Here is an 18,795-nt window from a genome sequence, read left to right as displayed (position 1 = left end):
ATGAGCAACACTGTATTGTTTTTTTGGAGAGGTCCTATTTGCACCATTAAACTATCGCAAAATTCTGGTTTTCAATATTCAACTATAAAACCAGATAACATATACCATTCAACTGCCGAAACTAGACAAATTTGGCTCTTTGGTGGTTTCGAAGGTGTTTTGTATTTTTTTTAAAAAAAATAAAAATTACGATTAGATCTAAAAAATCAAAACTAACTCATTTTAAATCAGAAAAATATGAATCTAGTACCAAAGTTTTTTCTAAAAAATATAACCTATCTATTATTGCTCTATTTGAATCTTGGTTACTAAAAAAATAATAGACATAACTACAAGTAACCATATATTATGAACATAAAACCAACTTCGAAGCTACCTAAGAGGTCAAAGTTGCCCTTTTCAATAGTCTTTGTTATCTGTTTTCGTAGTTGAAGGTTGAAAATCTGATTTTTCTTTTTTTATTAACTACACATAAATATATATTCTGCGAGCTTCCTCTCTTTTTTTCATAAAAATACAGGGACCAGGTTGGATTATACTAGAGAAAAAGAAAAGAGAAGAAAGTTTGGAGAGTTTATTTCTGAAAAAAAAAGGAAAGCAAAAGGCTAGGCTCGCATTGTCAACCCACGGTGGCCGATTGATCGGTCGGTCCAGGTTTTCGCAAATTTGGGCTAGTGGGCTGGTGCGGTGTGCTGATATTTTGGACCCAGACCAGGCCAGACGGCCATGTTGTTCGGTTTGCAGGTCAAAAATGAAATGTTCAGCCCAGAATTTCGTATATAGCTGGAGTGACGGAGTGATATACTGTGAATCTGTGATATACCACCAGAAGAAAGGGGAATGTTAAAGCGAATATACATACACATTCTCGTATTACAAAGAACAGGTACCAGTTCAATCACACATATATATATATATATCGTTGTTCACAAATCATACGACAGCCAAATTCGGTAGGAAAATCACAAAATTATTTGCCAAAACGACACCAACAAAATCAATGAAAGAAAAGATCCTCTGGTGATCGGCGACGACGGGGCATGGGAAGAAATGCCGGAGGTAAGGGTAACGGATCGAGCCACGCACAATCCCAGGAGGCGTGGTGGGGTGGGGGGACTAAAAACGCGTGCGTAGACACAGGCTACTACGTGCTGGCTGGCGGTCGTATTGTTGCTTGGGCTTCTTCTTCTTCAACCGTGGACGAGCCGAAGCCGACGAGCCCGTTTTTACAGGCCTTGCTCTACGAGGTAGTCGCCGAGCCTCTCGACCACCATGTTGCACTGCCCGGGGGTCATGGGCTCGTCGTAGATGCCGATCACGAGGGCCTGCCCGGTCTTCTTCACGGTGATGCCTCCAGATCCCTGCACAAAAGATTAGGATCGGGAGTTGAGGACAGGGAGGGAGACGGATGGATCGGCCGGGGCGGGCGGATCGGCGCGCACCTTCTTCCCGCGGATGACGGCGCCGGGCTCGCCTTGGATGACCATGTACTTGGTGGGGCCGAGGAAGAGGCCGGTCGGGGCCAGGAACCCGGGCTCGTCGAAGTCCTTCATGATGTTGGACATCTCCTCAGGCTTGAACTGGGCGCGGATCACGCATGCACAGAATGGGAAGCCGCGCGCGGGTTAGCCGTGCGTGCGTGGTCGATCTCGATCGGCGCAAAACCAAACAACAGATCGACGGAGATGAGATGCGCTCACCGACGGGAAGGCGGCGCTCTGAGCCCAGACGGTGCCGTCGTGGCCGATGATGGCGGCGGAGGTGAGGTGGTGGCCCTCGATCTCGCACATGAGGTGCTCGTCGACGTACGTCTGCCACGACATCCTGCCGCTTTCCGCTGGTGCTGGTGCTGGTGCTGCGGCCCGGGGGGTTCGGTCGATCTCTCTGGTGGGTTGGGTAGCGCTCGATCACGTACGCGCGCGGGTGTGCCGGGGAGCGGATGGCCGCGGTATAAATAGAGGCGCGAGCGAAGCGGAGGACTGTATCGATGGCCACTGCTCGCGTCGCGCCCGCCCCCGCAACCACCCGTTCCATCTTTAGCTCGCCCTTCAACCTCGCGAATCCCCTCCCCCTCCTTTGGTGCGCGGCTCGCCACCGGTCGCGCCGCCCCCACCGCCAGCGCTGCGCCGAGGAGGGGTGCGCGTGCATAAGGGAGAGGCTGGACGCCGGGCCCCGCCGCCCCCACCCGTGTACTGCCCCGGTGGCCGGCGGGCCATCCGAATCTTGCTTTCCAGCCATCTGCCTGCACGGTGCTGACCCACCCTGGCCGAAAGCACTCGCCAAGCTGACGGTGCTGGGCTGGGCTTCGTAAGGCTACCTCGAATGGTGCCCTCTATATGTCCCCCCACGCCACGTAGGAGAGGTTTGGGGGAAATCCAATTCAATGGTTTTCCCTAAAACTCCCTCTATATATGGGGGAGTTGAAACTCCCCCTATATATATAGTGAGTTCCAACTCTTCCTATATCTCTAATCACACTGTTTCTTCGCGATATTAATCATGTTTGAGCCCCGTAATATGATGATAATGTGTATTATGACAGTATAAATACTGTATGATTTTTTTTAAATTCAAAAACGTTAAATAAATAGTTAGTTAATGAGTGATAGTATGTAGGGGGAATAGATATGGGGGGAATGGTTGGAGAGAAGGAGTTATAGGGGGAGGAATCTTTTGGAGGGAGGTAGTAAAATATAGTAGAAAGTACATATAGGGGGAGTTGGATGAGGGGAATGGTTGGAAATAGCCTAAGCCTGTCCACCTTTTAGACCTTGTCACCCCAAATCCTCCTCTCTTTTTTTTGCACATTTTCCTGGCTAGTTGATTGCGAAGAGCGCCGAAAAATCTATCAGAACTTACCTCCAACATTCAGCAACGTCAAGAATTTATTCTTAACATCCAGGTGAGACGTGCATCGTGCATCTACTGCTTCCGGGTTAAACGGAGGCTGCATCTCCTGAATTCCCATGAATCATCGACAGCGGAGAAGCATCTAAACAGCTTAAAAGCAGGCATCAGAATTCAGACTCCGGGACCCCTCTCTCTCCCTCCCTCCCTCCCTCCCCCCCCCCCCCCCCCCCCCCCTCTCTCAGACAGCTGAACCCGGAGCTCCCTTCTACAATCCATTGATGGTCCAGCTCCTCAACAGGGATTTGGCAAAGTACTTCTCACCTCATCATCCTCATCCAATAATGCAGTCCCCACAGGCATGCATATTCCACGCTTGCAGAAAACTGATCTAATGTCCCGTAAAAGATTGCTGGCAGAACCATAATCTCACAGAGCACGACGGTCAGCGCCTATTTCAGAAAACATCATGCAGTCTAGTTCAGCGACGTTACTGTTGGTGCAGAATGTACCTAGGTCCGAGGATGAAAACTGAGAGGCACCAGACGAGGATTTTCAAGTTCTTAACGCCAGCTGATATATATTGTCCGCGCAACGATGTGCATCTTAACTGACCAGAGAATACCTACTGCATAATACGCCTCTCTACTACTAGTCTACTACTCATTGGCAAAACAGAACATTGCTGATTACCAGCATCAGGCTAATCACCTTCCATCTTACACCTGACGAGGATTGCTGGAGTGTTCTCCAGACATCACAGCATAACTGCAGCTATCACAACAGACAGCACGAAGAGCAAGGGGGTGAAGCATTTGGCCGATGTGTGTGGACTGGAGCCGCTCCGAGCTGGAAGAGATGTTGAATTCGTGGTGCTCATCTTACTGCTTCAGGATAGAAGAAGAAATGTTAGTAGAATGTCACTGGAATTGTTGCTTAAACTAGAAGAAATGAGAGGTTTTTCTTACCCAGCAGCCAAAAAGACACAAGTGTCATAACCTGCAAACAAGCAATACATGAAGTATGAGAAGCTTATTAAACTGATAAGCATGGCTGCATGGAACATGCAATGGACATTGCATGCCATTACTGTACAAAGAAGAAAATCAAAGTAGCAGAGAATAAAAACACTTTATTGGAGGAACACACAGTAATCTCTAGAATTAGTTAGCTCTTGAAGAGAAACTTGCCGATCTATAATGTACACCGATATTCTTATTGCAACATTGTATCTTCATTTTTTTCTTTATTTTATATGCATGACCGTAGCATAAGTTGAACAATCCAAGGCTCAAGTCAACAACGAGAAGTTAAGATAGTCAGAACTTATAGCATTATCAGCAACTCCAAGTCTTTTCAACACATGAAGTGTTAACTATAGGAATGCCATCAAATTCAATAGCATACTTGCTACACGAGAAGGAATCCATGGGAACTGACAATGCCCTGCCTACATTCCGAACAACAATGATATCAACCCGAAAACCACAAGTTGAGGACGCAAACTAACAACTGGGTTCTTGCAACCTATTGTTTTCTCCTAGACATATCAATAGTCTAAATGCAAATGGGAATCATCAACATGAAATTAGGTGCTACAAAATAGTACGGGCATGATGCGATCTGAGCAGCTAATCAGTCACTGCAACATCATTTAAAGAACTGCAACGTGATTGTACTGTCACAATTAGAATACATGTATACTATCAAATGAAACCGTGCATAGCATCATAACTGTAACAAGGATGGGATGCTTACTTGGATCTTTTGTTGTCCGTACTCCGGCACCACCAAAGTCACAGGCGACGACGTCGGCCCCATTTTGCTGGTAATAGCTATTGAATGCATATGAAGCATGGGAAGCCAAAGTGTCTGGCTGATAGCAGGGTTGGCTTGGTTGAATAGCAGAGCAATCTACGTTGCCTGGACCACATGCCCAGTTTAGGGCATTCTGAAGATCTGTTTCTGATGCATTAGCCGAAGCAATACACCAGGTCCCATTTGCATTTGTAATGTTTGCTCCAGTCATAACATCCACCTTGCCTCGGCCAGTCCAATCAAGGCTGTAGATCGAGCTCTTGTCTGGAAAAAACAATCCCCAGTTCCTCTCCGACCCAATGCCAGGTTTTCGGTTCTCATTGAACAATGAGAATATGTAGACATCGATTTCTTCCCCTGGTTTCGCTGGTGTCCCGCTGTCATTAACAACATGGCGTATCAAATTGGTATTGTAAGTCTGAGCATTGTCCGGAGTGGCTCCAGTCTCCTTGGCTGCCCCTTTGTTTGGCCACCCTGACTCAGTGACCATGATCTTCAGAGTCTTGAAGTTCAGAGCCATGAGCGCAAAGAAAATGGAATCAACCTGAGCATCAAACATGTTAGAGTAAACCAATCCGGTGTTTGGGTCAATCACATCCTGAGACTGCGGCGAGAATAGCGCATAGTTGAGGGAGACATTGCTGTGCGAGTTCTGGTACGCATAGTAGGGGTATAAATCCACCATGAACGGCGCCTGGTTCTCCACAAGGAACTCCAGCATAGGCTTCAAAAAGTAGGCATAACTGCTGTTGAACGCCCCAGCGGATGGAGGGAACGACCGGGACAGTATCCCGAGCGAGTGAGTGCTGGAGATGGTGATCTTCTTGTGCAGGCCGGCCTTCTTGAGTGCGGTGTGCACATTTCGCATGGCCGGCACGACAAGTGCCGAGGCGTTGACGGTGCTCTCAGTGACCTCGGCGCCAACGGTGATGTAGGTGATCATGGTGGCCGGGTAGTAGGGGAGGATGCTATTTTTGAGCCAGGTGTCGACGTTGGACTGGTACTGCGCGAAGGCGAGGAGGTCGGAGTTGGGGACGCCGACCATGAGCTCGACGCCGGTGTTGGCGAAGGCCTTGATGACGTCGATGTTGGTGTCGTAGATGCGCACGTACTTGATGGACTGCTGCTGGATGAGCTGCGCCACCTTGTCCGGCGCCGGAAGGTCGTCGGCGTTGCGGCCGTAGCAGGCGCCAATCTTGCCGCCTTGGCAGTGCCCTGCGAATTTCGTATGCTCTGTTTAGATTACCACCAACGCTAACAGAGCACAATGCAGTGATTAGGCTTCGAAAGTTCCTTTTTTTTTTCCTTTTCCAAATACAGTGATCAGTCTTTGGTTCTTGATTTTTTGTTTTTGTTTTGAGGGACGGTTCTTGATGTTCGATGGAAAGAAAGAAATATCCCCCCCCCAAAAAAAATGTTTAAGAACATGCCGCACAACGGCCTTGTTTGGCTGTGCTAGAAAACTAGCACGCACGCATCCCGAAAAAAGAATCTCGCATGCATGAAGCACTAAATGAAGTCTATTTGTAAAACCTTTTTAGGAATGGGTGTAACTTTTCGTGACGAATCTAATGACGGTAATTAATCGATGATTTGATACAATGATGCTACAGTAACCCTCCTCTAATCGCGCGGTCAAAGGCCTCATTAGATTCTTTATGGTCACTAGCGCAGGGATTCTGAAGTTGGTTTTATAAACTGACTTTATTTGACACCGTAATTAGCAGTCAAAATTTTTACTATTCATCGCGTGCTAGATTTCTAGCACCAACCAAACAAGGCCAACATCCAGACCAAAGAACAAGAAGAATCGAACCGTGTCCTTTTCCTAACAAGCAAGGCATCTCGCTGCCCACACATTGCGGACAGTACTCACAAGCGAGCAACTGAAGAACCGCGACATTCATGGACCGATGGACGATAAGGGTAGCAGGGACTCACCGACGAGCAGCAAGAGGAGGAGCACAGAGAGCGCCAGCACGAGCCGCCCCGCCATTGCCGACCACGCGCCGAGCTCCGGCACCGCAAACGCTCCGGCACCGCAAACGCTCCCCGCCGCCCTCGGTGCCCGCGCTCTCGATGGCAATGCGTCGATTACCGGAAGCTCTGCAACCTTGGCCGTGTTTGGTTAAATGTCTAATCAAGTTTACATAAAAAGACGAACGTCCGCATGGAGTACTAAATGAAGTCTATTTGTAAAATTTTTTCAGGAATGGGTGTAACTTTTCGAGACGAATCTAGTGGCGGTAATTAATTGATGATTTACTACAGTGATGCTACAGTAACCATCCTCTAATCGCGCGGTCAAAGGCCTTATTAGATTCGTCTCGCGATTTACAGGGGGTTGTGGAGTTGGTTTTGTAATTAGACTTCATTTGATACTCTAAATTAGCGGTCAAAACATGCTACAGTATTTCCAGAAAAAAACCAAACACGGCCCTTGCCTTCCGTTGGGGGGAGAGAAAGAGCGCACGAGGAGTGGATGGTGGGGACAAAGGCCCTGTTTAGTTGAAATGTAAAATTCTTTTGCAAAAGAATTTTGCTAATTTGAAGTATTATATGAAGTCTATTTACAAAATTTTATAAATAGACTTTATTTAGTATGTCATACATGTGTCGAAATATTCGATGTGATGTTTTTTTACGGGATTTAAGGAGTGGTAACTGTTTGGGCGAAAGACGCAGGCCGCGTTTAGTTCGCGAAAAGTTGGGTGAAAAATTATTGTAGCATGTTTTGTTGTTACTTGATAAATAATGTCCAATCATGAACTAATTAGGCTTAAAAGATTCATCTCGTGCTAATCAGTTAGACTGTGTAATTAGCTATTTTTTCAACTACATTTAATGCTTAATGCATGTGTCAAAAGATTCGATGTGACGGGTACTATACGAAAAATTTTGGGAACTAAACGGGGCCGCAGCCGCTGACGCTGAGCCACACTGCTGGTAAGGCTGACCACAGCGGAGGGAGCAAGAGCAAATTTGCTCCCTCCTCGTTTTCCACGCTCTCTCTGTCTACCGTGCCAAACAGTACATCTACAGTGTCAAATAATATATTTACTCCTTCATTTGCTCCCTCCATTGTGGACGGTCCAAGCAGCGCCACTGCGCCAGAGCCAGAGCACAGGGGGATGGAGTGAAATGCGTGACTGCTGTTGCGGGCGCGGACGCGAGGCGGGAGCTATCAAATGGAGTTGAGGGCGTTTAAACAAGGGCGCTCGAGTCCGGAACAGGACACACAGAAACGGAAGGCCGAGGTTGACGAGAAGAAAATGGTAGCACGAGAATGTCTGCTGGTAGCCTGGTAGTAGGCTGGGGTTTCTTCGCTCTCGCGTGGACCAGGATCACTCCAACAGAAGGGGCCCACATATCAGCTGTGCATCATGCTACTCTGGGATATGTAAAACATGACTCGATGCAAGTAAAGATGGGAGTGGTTCGGATCGATCCGACGGTTCATCGAACTGCTCCATAAAAGTGAATCTAATGGCCCCTAATCCAACCAGTGAAATGATGCCGGTGCAATGGATTAGAACCATTGTAACCATAGGTTCAAGCGGATCGATCCGCACCCAAATGTTATCCGCCTGACCAAATCTCCATGGATGCTGCTGTTTGCATGCCTGCCCCCGCAGTGGCCTGCCAGCCGGCGGCCGCACGCCTTGGCCGCCGACCGGCCGCATTCCCACGCCGCCGCCGCCGCCCGTCTGGTCCAGCACCCGCGGCTCCATTGACTCGCAGAGTCGCGGTGCGCAAGACAGCCGCCCTGCGCGTCCTTCGCCGGAGTACATCTACAGCGGCAAGGCCACGAGGAAGAAGGATATGTCTTCACCTTCGGACTGCTCGTCCTCGAGATCGTCATGGGGAAGAGGGCAGTCGGCAGAGACGTGCAGTTTGGGCATGTCACAGATTGGTTCTGAAGCCTTCACGTTGAGGGGAACCTGCTCGCCGCCGCCGTCGACGCTGCCGTGCTCGCCGCCGTCACCGTCGGCGAGTTCGAGGAGGAGGAGGCTGTACGGCTGCTGCAGCTTGGCATGGCATGCAGCAACCCGAACCCGGGCGAGCGACGGCCGAGCATGGTGGACACCGTGAAGATCATCGGCAAATCGTTGCCGCCGCCGGATGTGACTCCTTCCAAGCCGCCGATGGTGTGGCCACCGTAAAGGTGGAACTCAGTGACAAACCTCTGATTGTAGCACGTCGACTAGTCGACGTTCATGGTTGAGACAGTGGGCAGGGATCGAAGCATCTCTTCTGAACACGAACGAGAACGACGCGGCAGATTGACTGGTTATCACAGAGAAAGATCTTCGCAGCTAGAGACTAGAGGCCGTCTCCGAACATATGGTTCGACCCGCGGTATCCATTGGAGCACCGGGGGTGAGCAAGCTAATTATAATGGATCAATCGGTGCTCCTCAAGCATCAAATGGATCACTGGATCGGCTGCGGGTCGCTCCAAGGTTGGTCCATGCCCATCTATAGATGCAAGGTGAGGTCATACTATACATGCTCTCAAGTCTCAACGAATTAAAAAAAAACATGCAGAGGAATCAAATGGCGGTCAAGAACAGAAATGCAAACCAAAGAAGCCAGAGCCGTTTGCAGAATGCTAGTGAAAAAATGAAACTGTTTGTAGCAAGAAATAAAAAAAAGGAGGGCTCATATTTTCTCCTTTCCTCCACGAACACGGAAGGGAAACTATACTGGGGCGTCGAGCCGCAGAGGAAAAAGACATGTTCAAGGATGCTTTGCGTTACCAAAGAGCTTAAGCTTGGTTCTCACATGGCTTTTTTGCTCCACAGTCCACGTGTAAAGAAAGATATTGAATTATCAAATACGAATGCAAAATGAATACATTAGATACACACTCGCATTCAATATTTACTCGAAACACATGATAATGTTATGCTATTTTATTTATTTGTAGTTTTACAATATAAAATTATTATACGTGTACAAACTAAAGTACCAAAACAATATATAAAGATAGATAGTTAAAATGACATATTTAACAATAAATTTTTTAATAAATACCATATAAACATAAAACTAGGAATAAAAATCTATTTCAATAAAAAACACATAAATAGATTTTATTAATATATTAGTAAAAATTATATAAATAATTTTGCTCACAAATAGATAAAACACCAATATTTAAACGTAAACTTAATTTTCTTATATTTTATTGTAAATTAGAACATTGGTTATGGGAAAATCCAGTTAAATTTTTAAATAGTTTAAATAAATAGTTGATCATGCATTAATTTGTAGAGATCTATGTGATCAAGTCGTGGATAGATGTTAACCCGATTCGCATACAGTGTGGATAAAAGACCACCTATTATTGACGTAAGGCAGACCAAACTAAAAAAATAGATAGAAACTGCTTTATAAATAGTTATTGATTAATTTTAAATATCGATACGAATATATATGTGTATTAGATTAATTTTAAATTTAGATACCAATATGTGTATATATTACGTAAATAGATACGGGTATCGGCATTCCCATTCCATCTGGTGATCTGGTCGAAGGCCGTTGCTCCGGTCTTTTGCATTAGACCGTCCACAGTGGAAGGAGGAAATGAAGGAGCGAATGCACTGTTTGGCACTGTAGATGCACTGTTTGACACTGTAGATACACTGTTTGGCACTGTAGACAGAGAGGACGTGGAAAACGAGGAGGGAGCAAATTTGCTCTTGCTCCCTCTGCTGTGGTCAGCCTTAGGCCGTCCACAACGGGCCGAGCAAACTCAGGAGCATCTCCTCCTCGATTTCCACGCCCCTCTGTCTACAGTGCCAAACAGTACATCTACAGTGTTAAACAGTACATTTGCTCCTTCATTTGCTCTTCTCGCTGTGGACAGTCTTAGGCCCGCATACCAGTCGAGTAGTGGCAGTCTCCGTTTCCTCCAACACGGAGCGGGGCCCGAGAGACAGCAGGGGGTATGGGAAGCGGGACGGGATGCTCCGCCGTCGCATTCCCGGCGATGACCCACATTGACCAGCGGGTCCATGCGTCAGAGAGAAATTTGTCGTTAGAGGAACTGTGTCCGGTGGAACACGCCGGACCCAGGCGGCAGTGACAGCAGCGATCGACAGGTCGCGTCGGGAACCCATCCACACACCAGCACGCTGTGGGTCCCGGGACTGTAAAGCTGGCGCCGCGCTCTCTTTCTTGGCTCGTTGCGCCTGTGGCGACTCCCTTGCTTTTCTTGCTCACGTCTTCCCCGGGAACGCAAGCAAGAGGTGGAACTCCGTGCGAAGTGCCAACGAATTGAAGTGCTCGCAGCTGTTTTCTTTTCCTACGAACGGTACCCGACTAGTACAACTCGCATTGGAGGCGCGTTTCACAGACAAGTACGTACAGTAGAAGAGTGGCTGGTGTCTTTGCGCCATGCTCCTACCCGTCACGCCGAGATCCAGAAGCTTGAGATTTTGCACCAGAAGTGAGCGCGGAGCGGAGGCATCACTATCTTTCGTAGAATCGTTTGCGCCGGTTAAATTGCATTTTTACTTTTGCGAGTATCGTTGTTTGCAAGAGAGAAGGTATGAGAGATAAGGCAATGGGCAAGCAGCGAGACGCCGGAATTCGGCCCATCAGCTGTGTCAATTTGCTGCCATCGCTTTCGTCAAATAAATGAAGCTGCTGAATAAAAAATGCAGACCATTACCTCATCTAGAAAGGCGATAAAGTAGAGTTAGCCGCAGAAGGAGGGGAAGAAAGTCTGCTGATCGGAAGAAAATAGGAAGTACTCTGGCAGTAGCATGGGCTGCGGCCCAGCACTGTTTCAACTGACTGAAACATACTGGGCCTAGCATGCAATCGCGAGCTCCCTTCCTACTGGATAACGCCGGCCCATGTCGGCACGCTCGCCTCCTCTCTCTCTCTCTCTCTCTCTCTCTCTCTCTCTCTCTCTCTCTCTCTCTCTCTCTCTCTCTCTCTCTCTGTGTGTGTGTGTGTGTGTTGGTGGATTACGTTACGTCCGCTGAACCATCTGAAGTTGCTTGTTCGGTTCTTGTTCCGTTCCGTCCATCCCTCCCCTCCCCTCCCCATCTTCTGTTCGCTTCTCGTTAGGCAGGAAGCCACATCTCTCGCTACACGCGAACTCTGTCCGGCGCCACTCGATCGTCAAGCACGGTCAGGCTACCGAATCTGCCGAACTAGTACTCCGCATGACCTAATCGTGGGCTGGAGCCCTGGACTAGGCGAATAGCCAACCCTCCTTATCCATACAGCCGTCCATGCGATAACATAGAGTAGATAGTCAACGGTCAACGGCGGCCCAGCTTGGCCGCTACTTGTTGTGCCGCGTCGTGCGTTCCAGCTTCCAGCAGCCGGTCGGCCGCCCGCGCACCTTCGCCTTCCCTGCATCCCAATCCAATTCTGGATTCGCTCCACACATCCCCGCCATGCTCATTGGCCGCGGCAGAACTGCCGGTCATACATGTGCCCCCCACCCGCGCTTCCTGACCGGCCGGCCGTCAGTTGGAACCGCCGCCGCCGCCACTTGCCTGAGAGTCTGAAACGTCGAGGGGCGTCACGGCACCCCGGTAATGGAAGCTTCCGGACGTTTTGCTAGGAGGAGCGAGCTGCTGTATTCTGGTCTCGTGGTTTTTGACTTCAGTTTCGTGACCATCTTGCACGCGTACAGTACGTCGCCTGTAGAGCTGAAAGTTGGGCCGTGTCGGGCCGGCACGGCACGGACCTATCGTGCTTCGGGCTGAACCGTGCCGGGCCGATAAGGCACGGAATTTTACCGGGCCGTGCCGTGCTGGGCCTAAGACCTGAAACCACGGCCCAGCACGGCCCAAAAGCACGTCGGGCCACATTCGGGCCGTGCCAGCCCAAGCACGGCCCACAGATCATGAATACCACCATTTGAAAGGTTTTTTTTCCACAATGACAAAAATTACAAGAAATTAACACTAGTGATCCTCCAGATCTGCAGCTGTCGGGCCGGCCCAGGCACGGCCCAGGACACCGTGCCGTGCCGGGCGGCACGATGGGCCGAAATCTCAGGCACGGCCCAGCCCGCCCTTCGTGCCGTGCTAGCACGGCCCAGTTGTTTTCGTGCTGGGCTGGGCTTCGTGCCCAGGTTTTTGGGCCGTGCTCGTGCCAGCCCATTAAGCACGGCCCAGATTTACAGCTCTAGTCGCCTGGATCCGCCTCGCTAGCTGATTTGAGGCAGAGGAGCTCAAGTCGGCGACGTCTCGTCGTGTCGCGTAGAATCAGACATGCCCTTAACCCGGGGGTTCAGGAACAGCGGCTAGCTCTGACTCTGTCTCTGCCCAGCCGGGAGGAAGCTAAGCAAGGCCATCGACGGTTAATAAGTTTTCAAATGTTAGGTCCGAGCAAGGCGTCATGATCGAGTGCGTAGCCTACCACGTACTCCTGCGTCACCGTATGACTTGGGGTGCCACGTACCCGGCGAGGCTGCGATCGAGCTGGTACGGTTCTTCTCCAGAGAGACAGCTGATTCACTCGTTCACATTCACAGGATGCGCCTCGCATGGCATGGGGCGTTGGCGCTCGCTAGTGTACCAGAGAGGAACACGTAGTGGCATGCGTACTCATACGCAGAAAGGCGGATATCCCTCGGCATCCATGCATCTGGCCGGGCCGGACCTCCGAGCCTTTTCTCCATCGCCATCTTCTCTCCTCGTCCCCTTCCGTTTCGGTTGTTCCAAAGTGCCGGCCCGCTACCGCCGAGTCGGCTGCCACGACAAACACTACCACCAGCAGCTCTGGCTGAAAGCGAGAGCTCGAGATCTCACTTTCCAGGTCGTCCGTAAAAAAAATCCGGAGTTGGCCGGCTCATGGCCGAACAAGTACAAGGTGCTGTTCCGTACACCGGGCCTGGAGAACGGATCTCTGCAATCCCCCGACCGTTAGTAACTCGCCCAGAATCCAGAAACCACCAGACAGCTCTGGATTTTTCTTCCCTCCCGGGCCGCCGGCTCTCCACGCACGACACGACGATCCAGCGTCTTCATCGGGCAGCCAGAGAGCGAGACCGATCCGGCGCGCCAAGGGACGCCGCCGCCGGCTCGCGTGAAGCGGCACGCGGCAGGCCGGTCTTACTTACCCAAAGCCCAAGGCCGCGCGGCGCGTCCGGGCGGCATGGGTTCGTTTGCTTCAAGGCGCATCCCGCCCGCCCCGGCATGGCATCTGATCTATCCAAACCGGCAGGCAGGGCAGGGCGCGCCGCGGCGAGCAGGCGGTGGGGGAGCGCCATGGGAAGAAAAAAACATATCCGCCGGACAGCGACGCGCCGCGTATCTGCGGAGGAGATCGCGGGGGTTCACATGCGCTCCCGCTCTCCGCCCGCGCAGGCCACGTTCCCGCGGCGCCTGGCGCGGAGCGGAGCGGAGCAGAGCCCCCCCCGGGACAGTGGCCTTGTTTGATAATCTAACGCGCACGCTTCCCGGAAAAAGAATCTCGCACGTATGAAGCACTAAATGAATTCTATGTACAAAACTTTTTCAGAGATGGGTGTAACTTTTCGCGACGAATCTAATGACGGTAATTAATCGCTGATTTGCTACAGTGATGCTACAGTAACCATCCTCTAATCAAGCGGTCAAAGGTCTCGTTAGATTCTTTAGGGTCACTAGCGCGGGAGTTCTGAAGTTGATTTTGTAAAATGGCTTTTTTGATACTGTAATTAGGCGTGAAAGTTTACTATTCCTAGCGCTAGAAAGCATGACAAACAAGACCAGTCCACGCGTGGTCCACCCGACCCGAAAACGCCGCAGAGAGCTTGGGCCCCCCACGCCGCGTCGCGCACATGATTTTTCTGGGGCGTCGCGCGGCCAGGGATTTTTTTTTACCGACGGTTCGTTCGAACCGCCGGCGTTCGGTTCCGGCTAACCGGTCCGGTTTGACCGGTAAAAACCGGTTAAACTCAAAATTGAATTCAAAACCCGCAGCTACACCGGTTTCGAACGGCTAACTGGCCGGTTAGACCGGTTTACCGGTCCGGTTTGACCGGTTACCGGTCGGTTTGAGTGGTAACCGGTCGGTTTGAACAGTAACTGACCAAATTCAAATTTTTTCCTTTTTTAGTTTAAATTCAAATGCCCGCAAAGTATACTAAATGAATGTTTGTATAATATGTTTTAGTCTAAATGAACCTTCCAACCCTCTTTTGTACTACTTTTACATTGTATTTGTATACTTTTGTATGCATGTTTTTTTGTTTAATTTCAAATGCTCGTAAAGTATACTAAATGAACGAATATTTGAAAAAAATTGACACCATTAGATTCGTCGCAACTTGAAGTATTTTTAAGAATTTTTTGGGATTTTTCCATGTTTTGGAATTCAAATTTAAAATTTGAATTTGGGCCGGTTTGAAACCGGCCGGAACCGGAACCGGTCCGGGCCGGTTAGACCGGTAACCGCGGTAACCGGACCGGTTCGGCCGGTTTTTTTAACCATGCACGCGGCCCGGCCGGCGAGGCGATCGCACCGTATCGTGGCCGGTCGCTGTCGCCGGATCCCCGCGCGATGCGGCCGGGGAATCCCGTTCCCCATCATCCGTTTCCGGGGTCACCGCCCTTATCTGCTCGCGCGCGCCTTTCCGGGCGTTGGATGGCCTCCGGACGAGCCATCCCCCTGTTGGTGCTGGTAGCGTTCCACGTTCCGCGCACGAGCTGCGATCGGTCAGCACACGGCCGGTTCCGGTCGTCGAGTCGACGCGTTTTCGGCGGCGTTTGAACCAACGCATCGGGCACGAACCCACCCTGCCTGGCCTGGGTCGCAGTCCGGGCGCACAACGGAGGGAGCCAGCCGGAAGAGTCGTACTGGTCGCCGAGCTCGGGGCACCAGGCGTGTTCGAACGGTTCATTCGAGCAGAGTGAGGGGGGAAAAAAAGACGTATAAAGTTCCAGCAGACGGTCATCAACCAATTTCGCTCCGGAGTGAGTCAGGTGGACCACGCATGCCGGGAACAACTCCGGAAAATTTTCGAGCGTGTCCACCACGACAGTCCACAGGGCTTGAACGAGTCCAGGGCTGGATAAGGATTAGAGCGGCACGATCCGAAGCACAGATTCTTAGCAGCCACCCCCTTTGACCCCCGCAGAAAAAAGCACCGGCATTATTCTAGACGAAAAAGAATAACCAGCAAAACTTAGTGTTGGAATTCTTTAGGCGAAAAGCACATAACTTAGTGCTCGGATTAGGGTGCCGTACGTGATTAGCTAGCTGGTGGACCGAAAGCAACGGAACGGAGAGACGGAAAAGGGCAGAGGGCAAGGCAGGACACGGGCATATGGATGTCCGCGTCGACGGGACTTGAAACCACGTTGGGAAACACATGCGGACACGAGGGACTGTCGCCGGCGGCCGGCCGGTTCTGTTGGCCCGCCCGACCGGCGGCCGTGTCGCAAGAGACGCTGCTCGTGCCATGTGTCCGCTGACATCTCGTTCACACTTGCTTAAACTTTCTTTGTTAAGTGTTCGGGTGTGGTGTCCGCGTTGCTGGTGGCAGAACACGTGTGAGGTGTCGGCTGTTTCGTCCGTTCACTGAACGGGCTCCTGCCTGGCTCGTAGCCGGATCGCGCGACGGGTGTCCAGCTTCCCGCAGCTCGTCAGGCTAGGGCGACTTCCTTGCGGTGCCCCTCCGACACCCCCAATCGACAAGTTCAGGTCTTAAATAACTACCACAGTACAGGCGGTTAAGGCTTAAATAAACACCTGTATACTGTATATGTTTATCGTACTACTCCTACAGGAAAATATATAATATAATAGTGCCAGATGCCACATTCAAGGGGAATCACTGATTCGCCGCGCGTATGCCCTTTCTAGGGAAATCGGCAACGTCTCACCAGCACTCGTGACTTTGTACGTGACCTGCGACTTATATAATTTGTTTTGGAAACACGGCGACTTGTATTTTGAGCCAGGCATGATCAATCAGTGTTTACTTTTCACTCTTAATCGCTTGCGGTGGAATCCAAGGGTGGAACAACCTACCCTACATAGTGCCGAGACAGATGTGATGCGGAGAAACCACACACGTGAGTTTACACCTGCTGCTGCGACCTGCTCCATGGATTCTGCTTTTGCTCTGAAGACGACCTGGCGAGTGAGAACCAGATGGTCCGGATCGGAACCAGGGGTAGAATCCACACTTGCAAGCAAAGATTGCGCCCTAGCTAGCTTACGCAAATTTGCATCCGACCCTCCCGTTGTTCGACTTGAAGACGCACATGGTGTTCCGTTCCAAGTCAAGAGACAGGTAGAGTGGTACCTGGCGCTAATTGGGGATCAATGTGGCTGTGCGATCAAGAGAGAGCAGCAGGATTGTCATTACCAAAGTGCCCAATTGCAAAGCAAATGTGAAATGCCCCCTTCTTCAGGTAGATTGTGGTGAGAATGAGAACACCACAACGTGGATTTCCCCAAACGACACAATATCAAAAATGGTTTCGTAAAAATCTGCAATCTAACTACCCCCACGGACTTTAGCCTGCGCACAAGAAAATAAGATGATGATAACCTACCCAACAAAGGCGCGCCGCGTGTCTCTCGGTTCCCGCGTAAACAAGGGCGCCACGATGAGGCATCCTCTCCGGCTCCGCCACAACGTCCGTGGTCCACATGTCAGGCTCACGCCCAACCTGCCAGGGAGATATGCGAACAAATCCTGGTCACATTCAGCAAACTGAGAAGATAAGATCAGATCAGGGGGGGCACCAGCTGCAGAATCTGGGCAAAGGCATGTGGAAGTGGCCAACCAACTTTTACGCTCTTTTTTCTAAATTCCCCACATTTTTTTTTATTCTGGGAAAACCAAAAACAGTGGGGGTCCATGCCGGTGTCCTAGAGAAACCTAACAATTAGCCATGTAGGCACGGCAAGGATGGTGATGTCACTGACGCAAATGGCAGGCATTATACTAGTCAAAGCGCACTACGCCGTGTTTGAATTTAGGAAGAAGGCTCCTAGCATTATCCTCTTCCAGCTAGAGCTGGGTTTGTGTGTGTGTATATATACCCCTCCCCTGCGGCCCTTGCCCTGGCAAAGGTCGTGGAAAGAGAGGAAAAAAGAGGAGGAGGTGAGGAAGAATATAGGAATCTATCCATCCGCGCACAACACACCCCTTTGTTCTCGCAGTTGCTTGGGCTCCAGAAATTCTCCCAGGTCGGAACTCGGAAGCATGGGTGGGTTCAGCGGCGCTACAGGTCTCCCGGTGTACCGTGAAGAGGACGATGAGGAGTTGTTCGAGACATCGTCCTCCATCTCCGGCGACTCGGACGACGAGGACCAGTTCTCCGATGGCGAGGGCGCCGGAGCTCCGGAGCACCAGTTCATGCAGCAGGCGGCTTCCCCGGCGCAGCAGCCGGTCCGGAGATTGAACTCCGATAGCCTCTACGATCTGTCATCTATGATGGCACAACTCCCTGTCAAGTAAGTGGAGTCCTCGATTTCTTCTTTTTTTTCTGCACCAGTGAATCTACGCACCTTGCTTGAGAGGGAACAAATTCTCACCTCGTGCTGTCCTCTGCAGGAAAGGGCTATCCAAATACTACGACGGCAAGTCTCAGTCGTTCGCGTGTATGTCTGAGGTGAGATGCCTGGAAGATCTACGCAAGAAAGAGACCCCCTACAAGAGGATCAAGCCATCCAGGAGCTATGTAGCATTAGATGAAGAGCAGGAGTGTTACATGCCTGGTCCTAACAGCAGGGGAATAGCCAAGAAGCCCTCCGGAAATTCTTGCGCAAATCTGGCGGCTCGGAACAACAGCAAAAACATGCTGTACAGACCTCCCCCAATTCCTGTCAACAAAAGTGGATACCATCAGTAGGCTCTAGGACATCACTGAAATGTTTCAGTCCAGGGTTTCGGCTCTGCTCCCTTTTCCTTCTTTTTCTTTTTTCTTTCTTGATGAGGAATTTTGTTGACAGGCGTATTGGCCTGTCTCAGATGTAAGAGGTTTTCCTTCTCTGCAGTCAATAGAGTATCTCCTTTCATCTTGTTCATGAGACATCGATTCTTGTAAATAACATGATACTGTACTGAACATTCCTTTTTTAAAAAAGAAAGGGCTGTAAATATTTGCCTGCATGCCTCAATTCTTAATTATAGTACACCAGATCTAAGTAACTT

At 50.2% G+C, this 18,795-nt stretch overlaps 3 protein-coding genes across 5 annotated transcripts; 1 reads left to right on the top strand and 2 right to left on the bottom strand.

Annotated features, from left to right (window-relative positions):
* Positions 1-846: 846 nt before the first annotated feature.
* LOC120674035 (profilin-A) lies at positions 847-1,944 on the bottom strand. The gene is made up of 3 exons (XM_039955098.1): positions 1,701-1,944; positions 1,443-1,580; positions 847-1,361 (listed from the first exon to the last, which is right to left on the bottom strand). Exons 1-3 carry the CDS (start codon positions 1,821-1,823, stop codon positions 1,227-1,229), a joined length of 396 nt encoding a protein of 131 aa, XP_039811032.1. The 5' UTR covers positions 1,824-1,944; the 3' UTR covers positions 847-1,226.
* Positions 1,945-3,397: 1,453 nt separating this feature from the next.
* On the bottom strand, positions 3,398-6,781 carry LOC120674033 (glucan endo-1,3-beta-glucosidase 13-like). Of its 3 annotated transcripts, none has more exons than XM_039955094.1 (4): positions 6,607-6,781; positions 4,606-5,880; positions 3,816-3,846; positions 3,398-3,734 (listed from the first exon to the last, which is right to left on the bottom strand). In XM_039955094.1, the coding sequence occupies exons 1-4, from the start codon at positions 6,659-6,661 to the stop codon at positions 3,605-3,607; spliced, it is 1,491 nt and encodes a 496-aa protein (XP_039811028.1). In that variant the 5' UTR covers positions 6,662-6,781; the 3' UTR covers positions 3,398-3,604. The 3 variants fall into 3 exon arrangements, with proteins under 3 accessions (XP_039811028.1, XP_039811029.1, XP_039811030.1); XM_039955095.1 differs by having other exon boundaries at positions 3,398-3,731; XM_039955096.1 differs by lacking the exon at positions 3,398-3,734 and having other exon boundaries at positions 3,812-3,846.
* Positions 6,782-17,688: 10,907 nt separating this feature from the next.
* On the top strand, positions 17,689-18,743 carry LOC120673461. The gene is made up of 2 exons (XM_039954296.1): positions 17,689-18,095; positions 18,196-18,743. Exons 1-2 carry the CDS (start codon positions 17,845-17,847, stop codon positions 18,491-18,493), a joined length of 549 nt encoding a protein of 182 aa, XP_039810230.1. The 5' UTR covers positions 17,689-17,844; the 3' UTR covers positions 18,494-18,743.
* The last annotated feature ends 52 nt before the right edge of the window (positions 18,744-18,795 follow it).

Source organism: Panicum virgatum, chromosome 5N, assembly GCF_016808335.1.
Source record: "Panicum virgatum strain AP13 chromosome 5N, P.virgatum_v5, whole genome shotgun sequence".
NCBI lineage: Eukaryota > Viridiplantae > Streptophyta > Magnoliopsida > Poales > Poaceae > Panicum > Panicum virgatum.
The sequence above is the reverse complement of the archived record's forward strand: the minus strand, read 5'-3'. Positions and strand labels throughout refer to the sequence as shown.

Bases quoted from the DNA above. Each gene is read 5' to 3' on its own strand.
- LOC120674035 (XM_039955098.1), bottom strand. From the start codon at position 1,823: ATGTCGTGGCAGACGTACGTCGACGAGCACCTCATGTGCGAGATCGAG. The intron at 1,581-1,700 runs GTGAGCGCATCT...ATCCGCGCCCAG, and splicing joins AGAGCGCCGCCTTCCCGTCG to TTCAAGCCTGAGGAGATGTC. The intron at 1,362-1,442 runs GTGCGCGCCGAT...TCTTTTGTGCAG, and splicing joins CCGTCATCCGCGGGAAGAAG to GGATCTGGAGGCATCACCGT.
- LOC120674033 (XM_039955094.1), bottom strand. From the start codon at position 6,661: ATGGCGGGGCGGCTCGTGCTGGCGCTCTCTGTGCTCCTCCTCTTGCTG. The intron at 3,847-4,605 runs GTAAGCATCCCA...GCTTGTTTGCAG, and splicing joins ACGGACAACAAAAGATCCAA to GTTATGACACTTGTGTCTTT. The intron at 3,735-3,815 runs GTAAGAAAAACC...TCTATCCTGAAG, and splicing joins TGTGTCTTTTTGGCTGCTGG to CAGTAAGATGAGCACCACGA.
- LOC120673461 (XM_039954296.1), top strand. From the start codon at position 17,845: ATGGGTGGGTTCAGCGGCGCTACAGGTCTCCCGGTGTACCGTGAAGAG. The intron at 18,096-18,195 runs GTAAGTGGAGTC...TGTCCTCTGCAG, and splicing joins ATGGCACAACTCCCTGTCAA to GAAAGGGCTATCCAAATACT.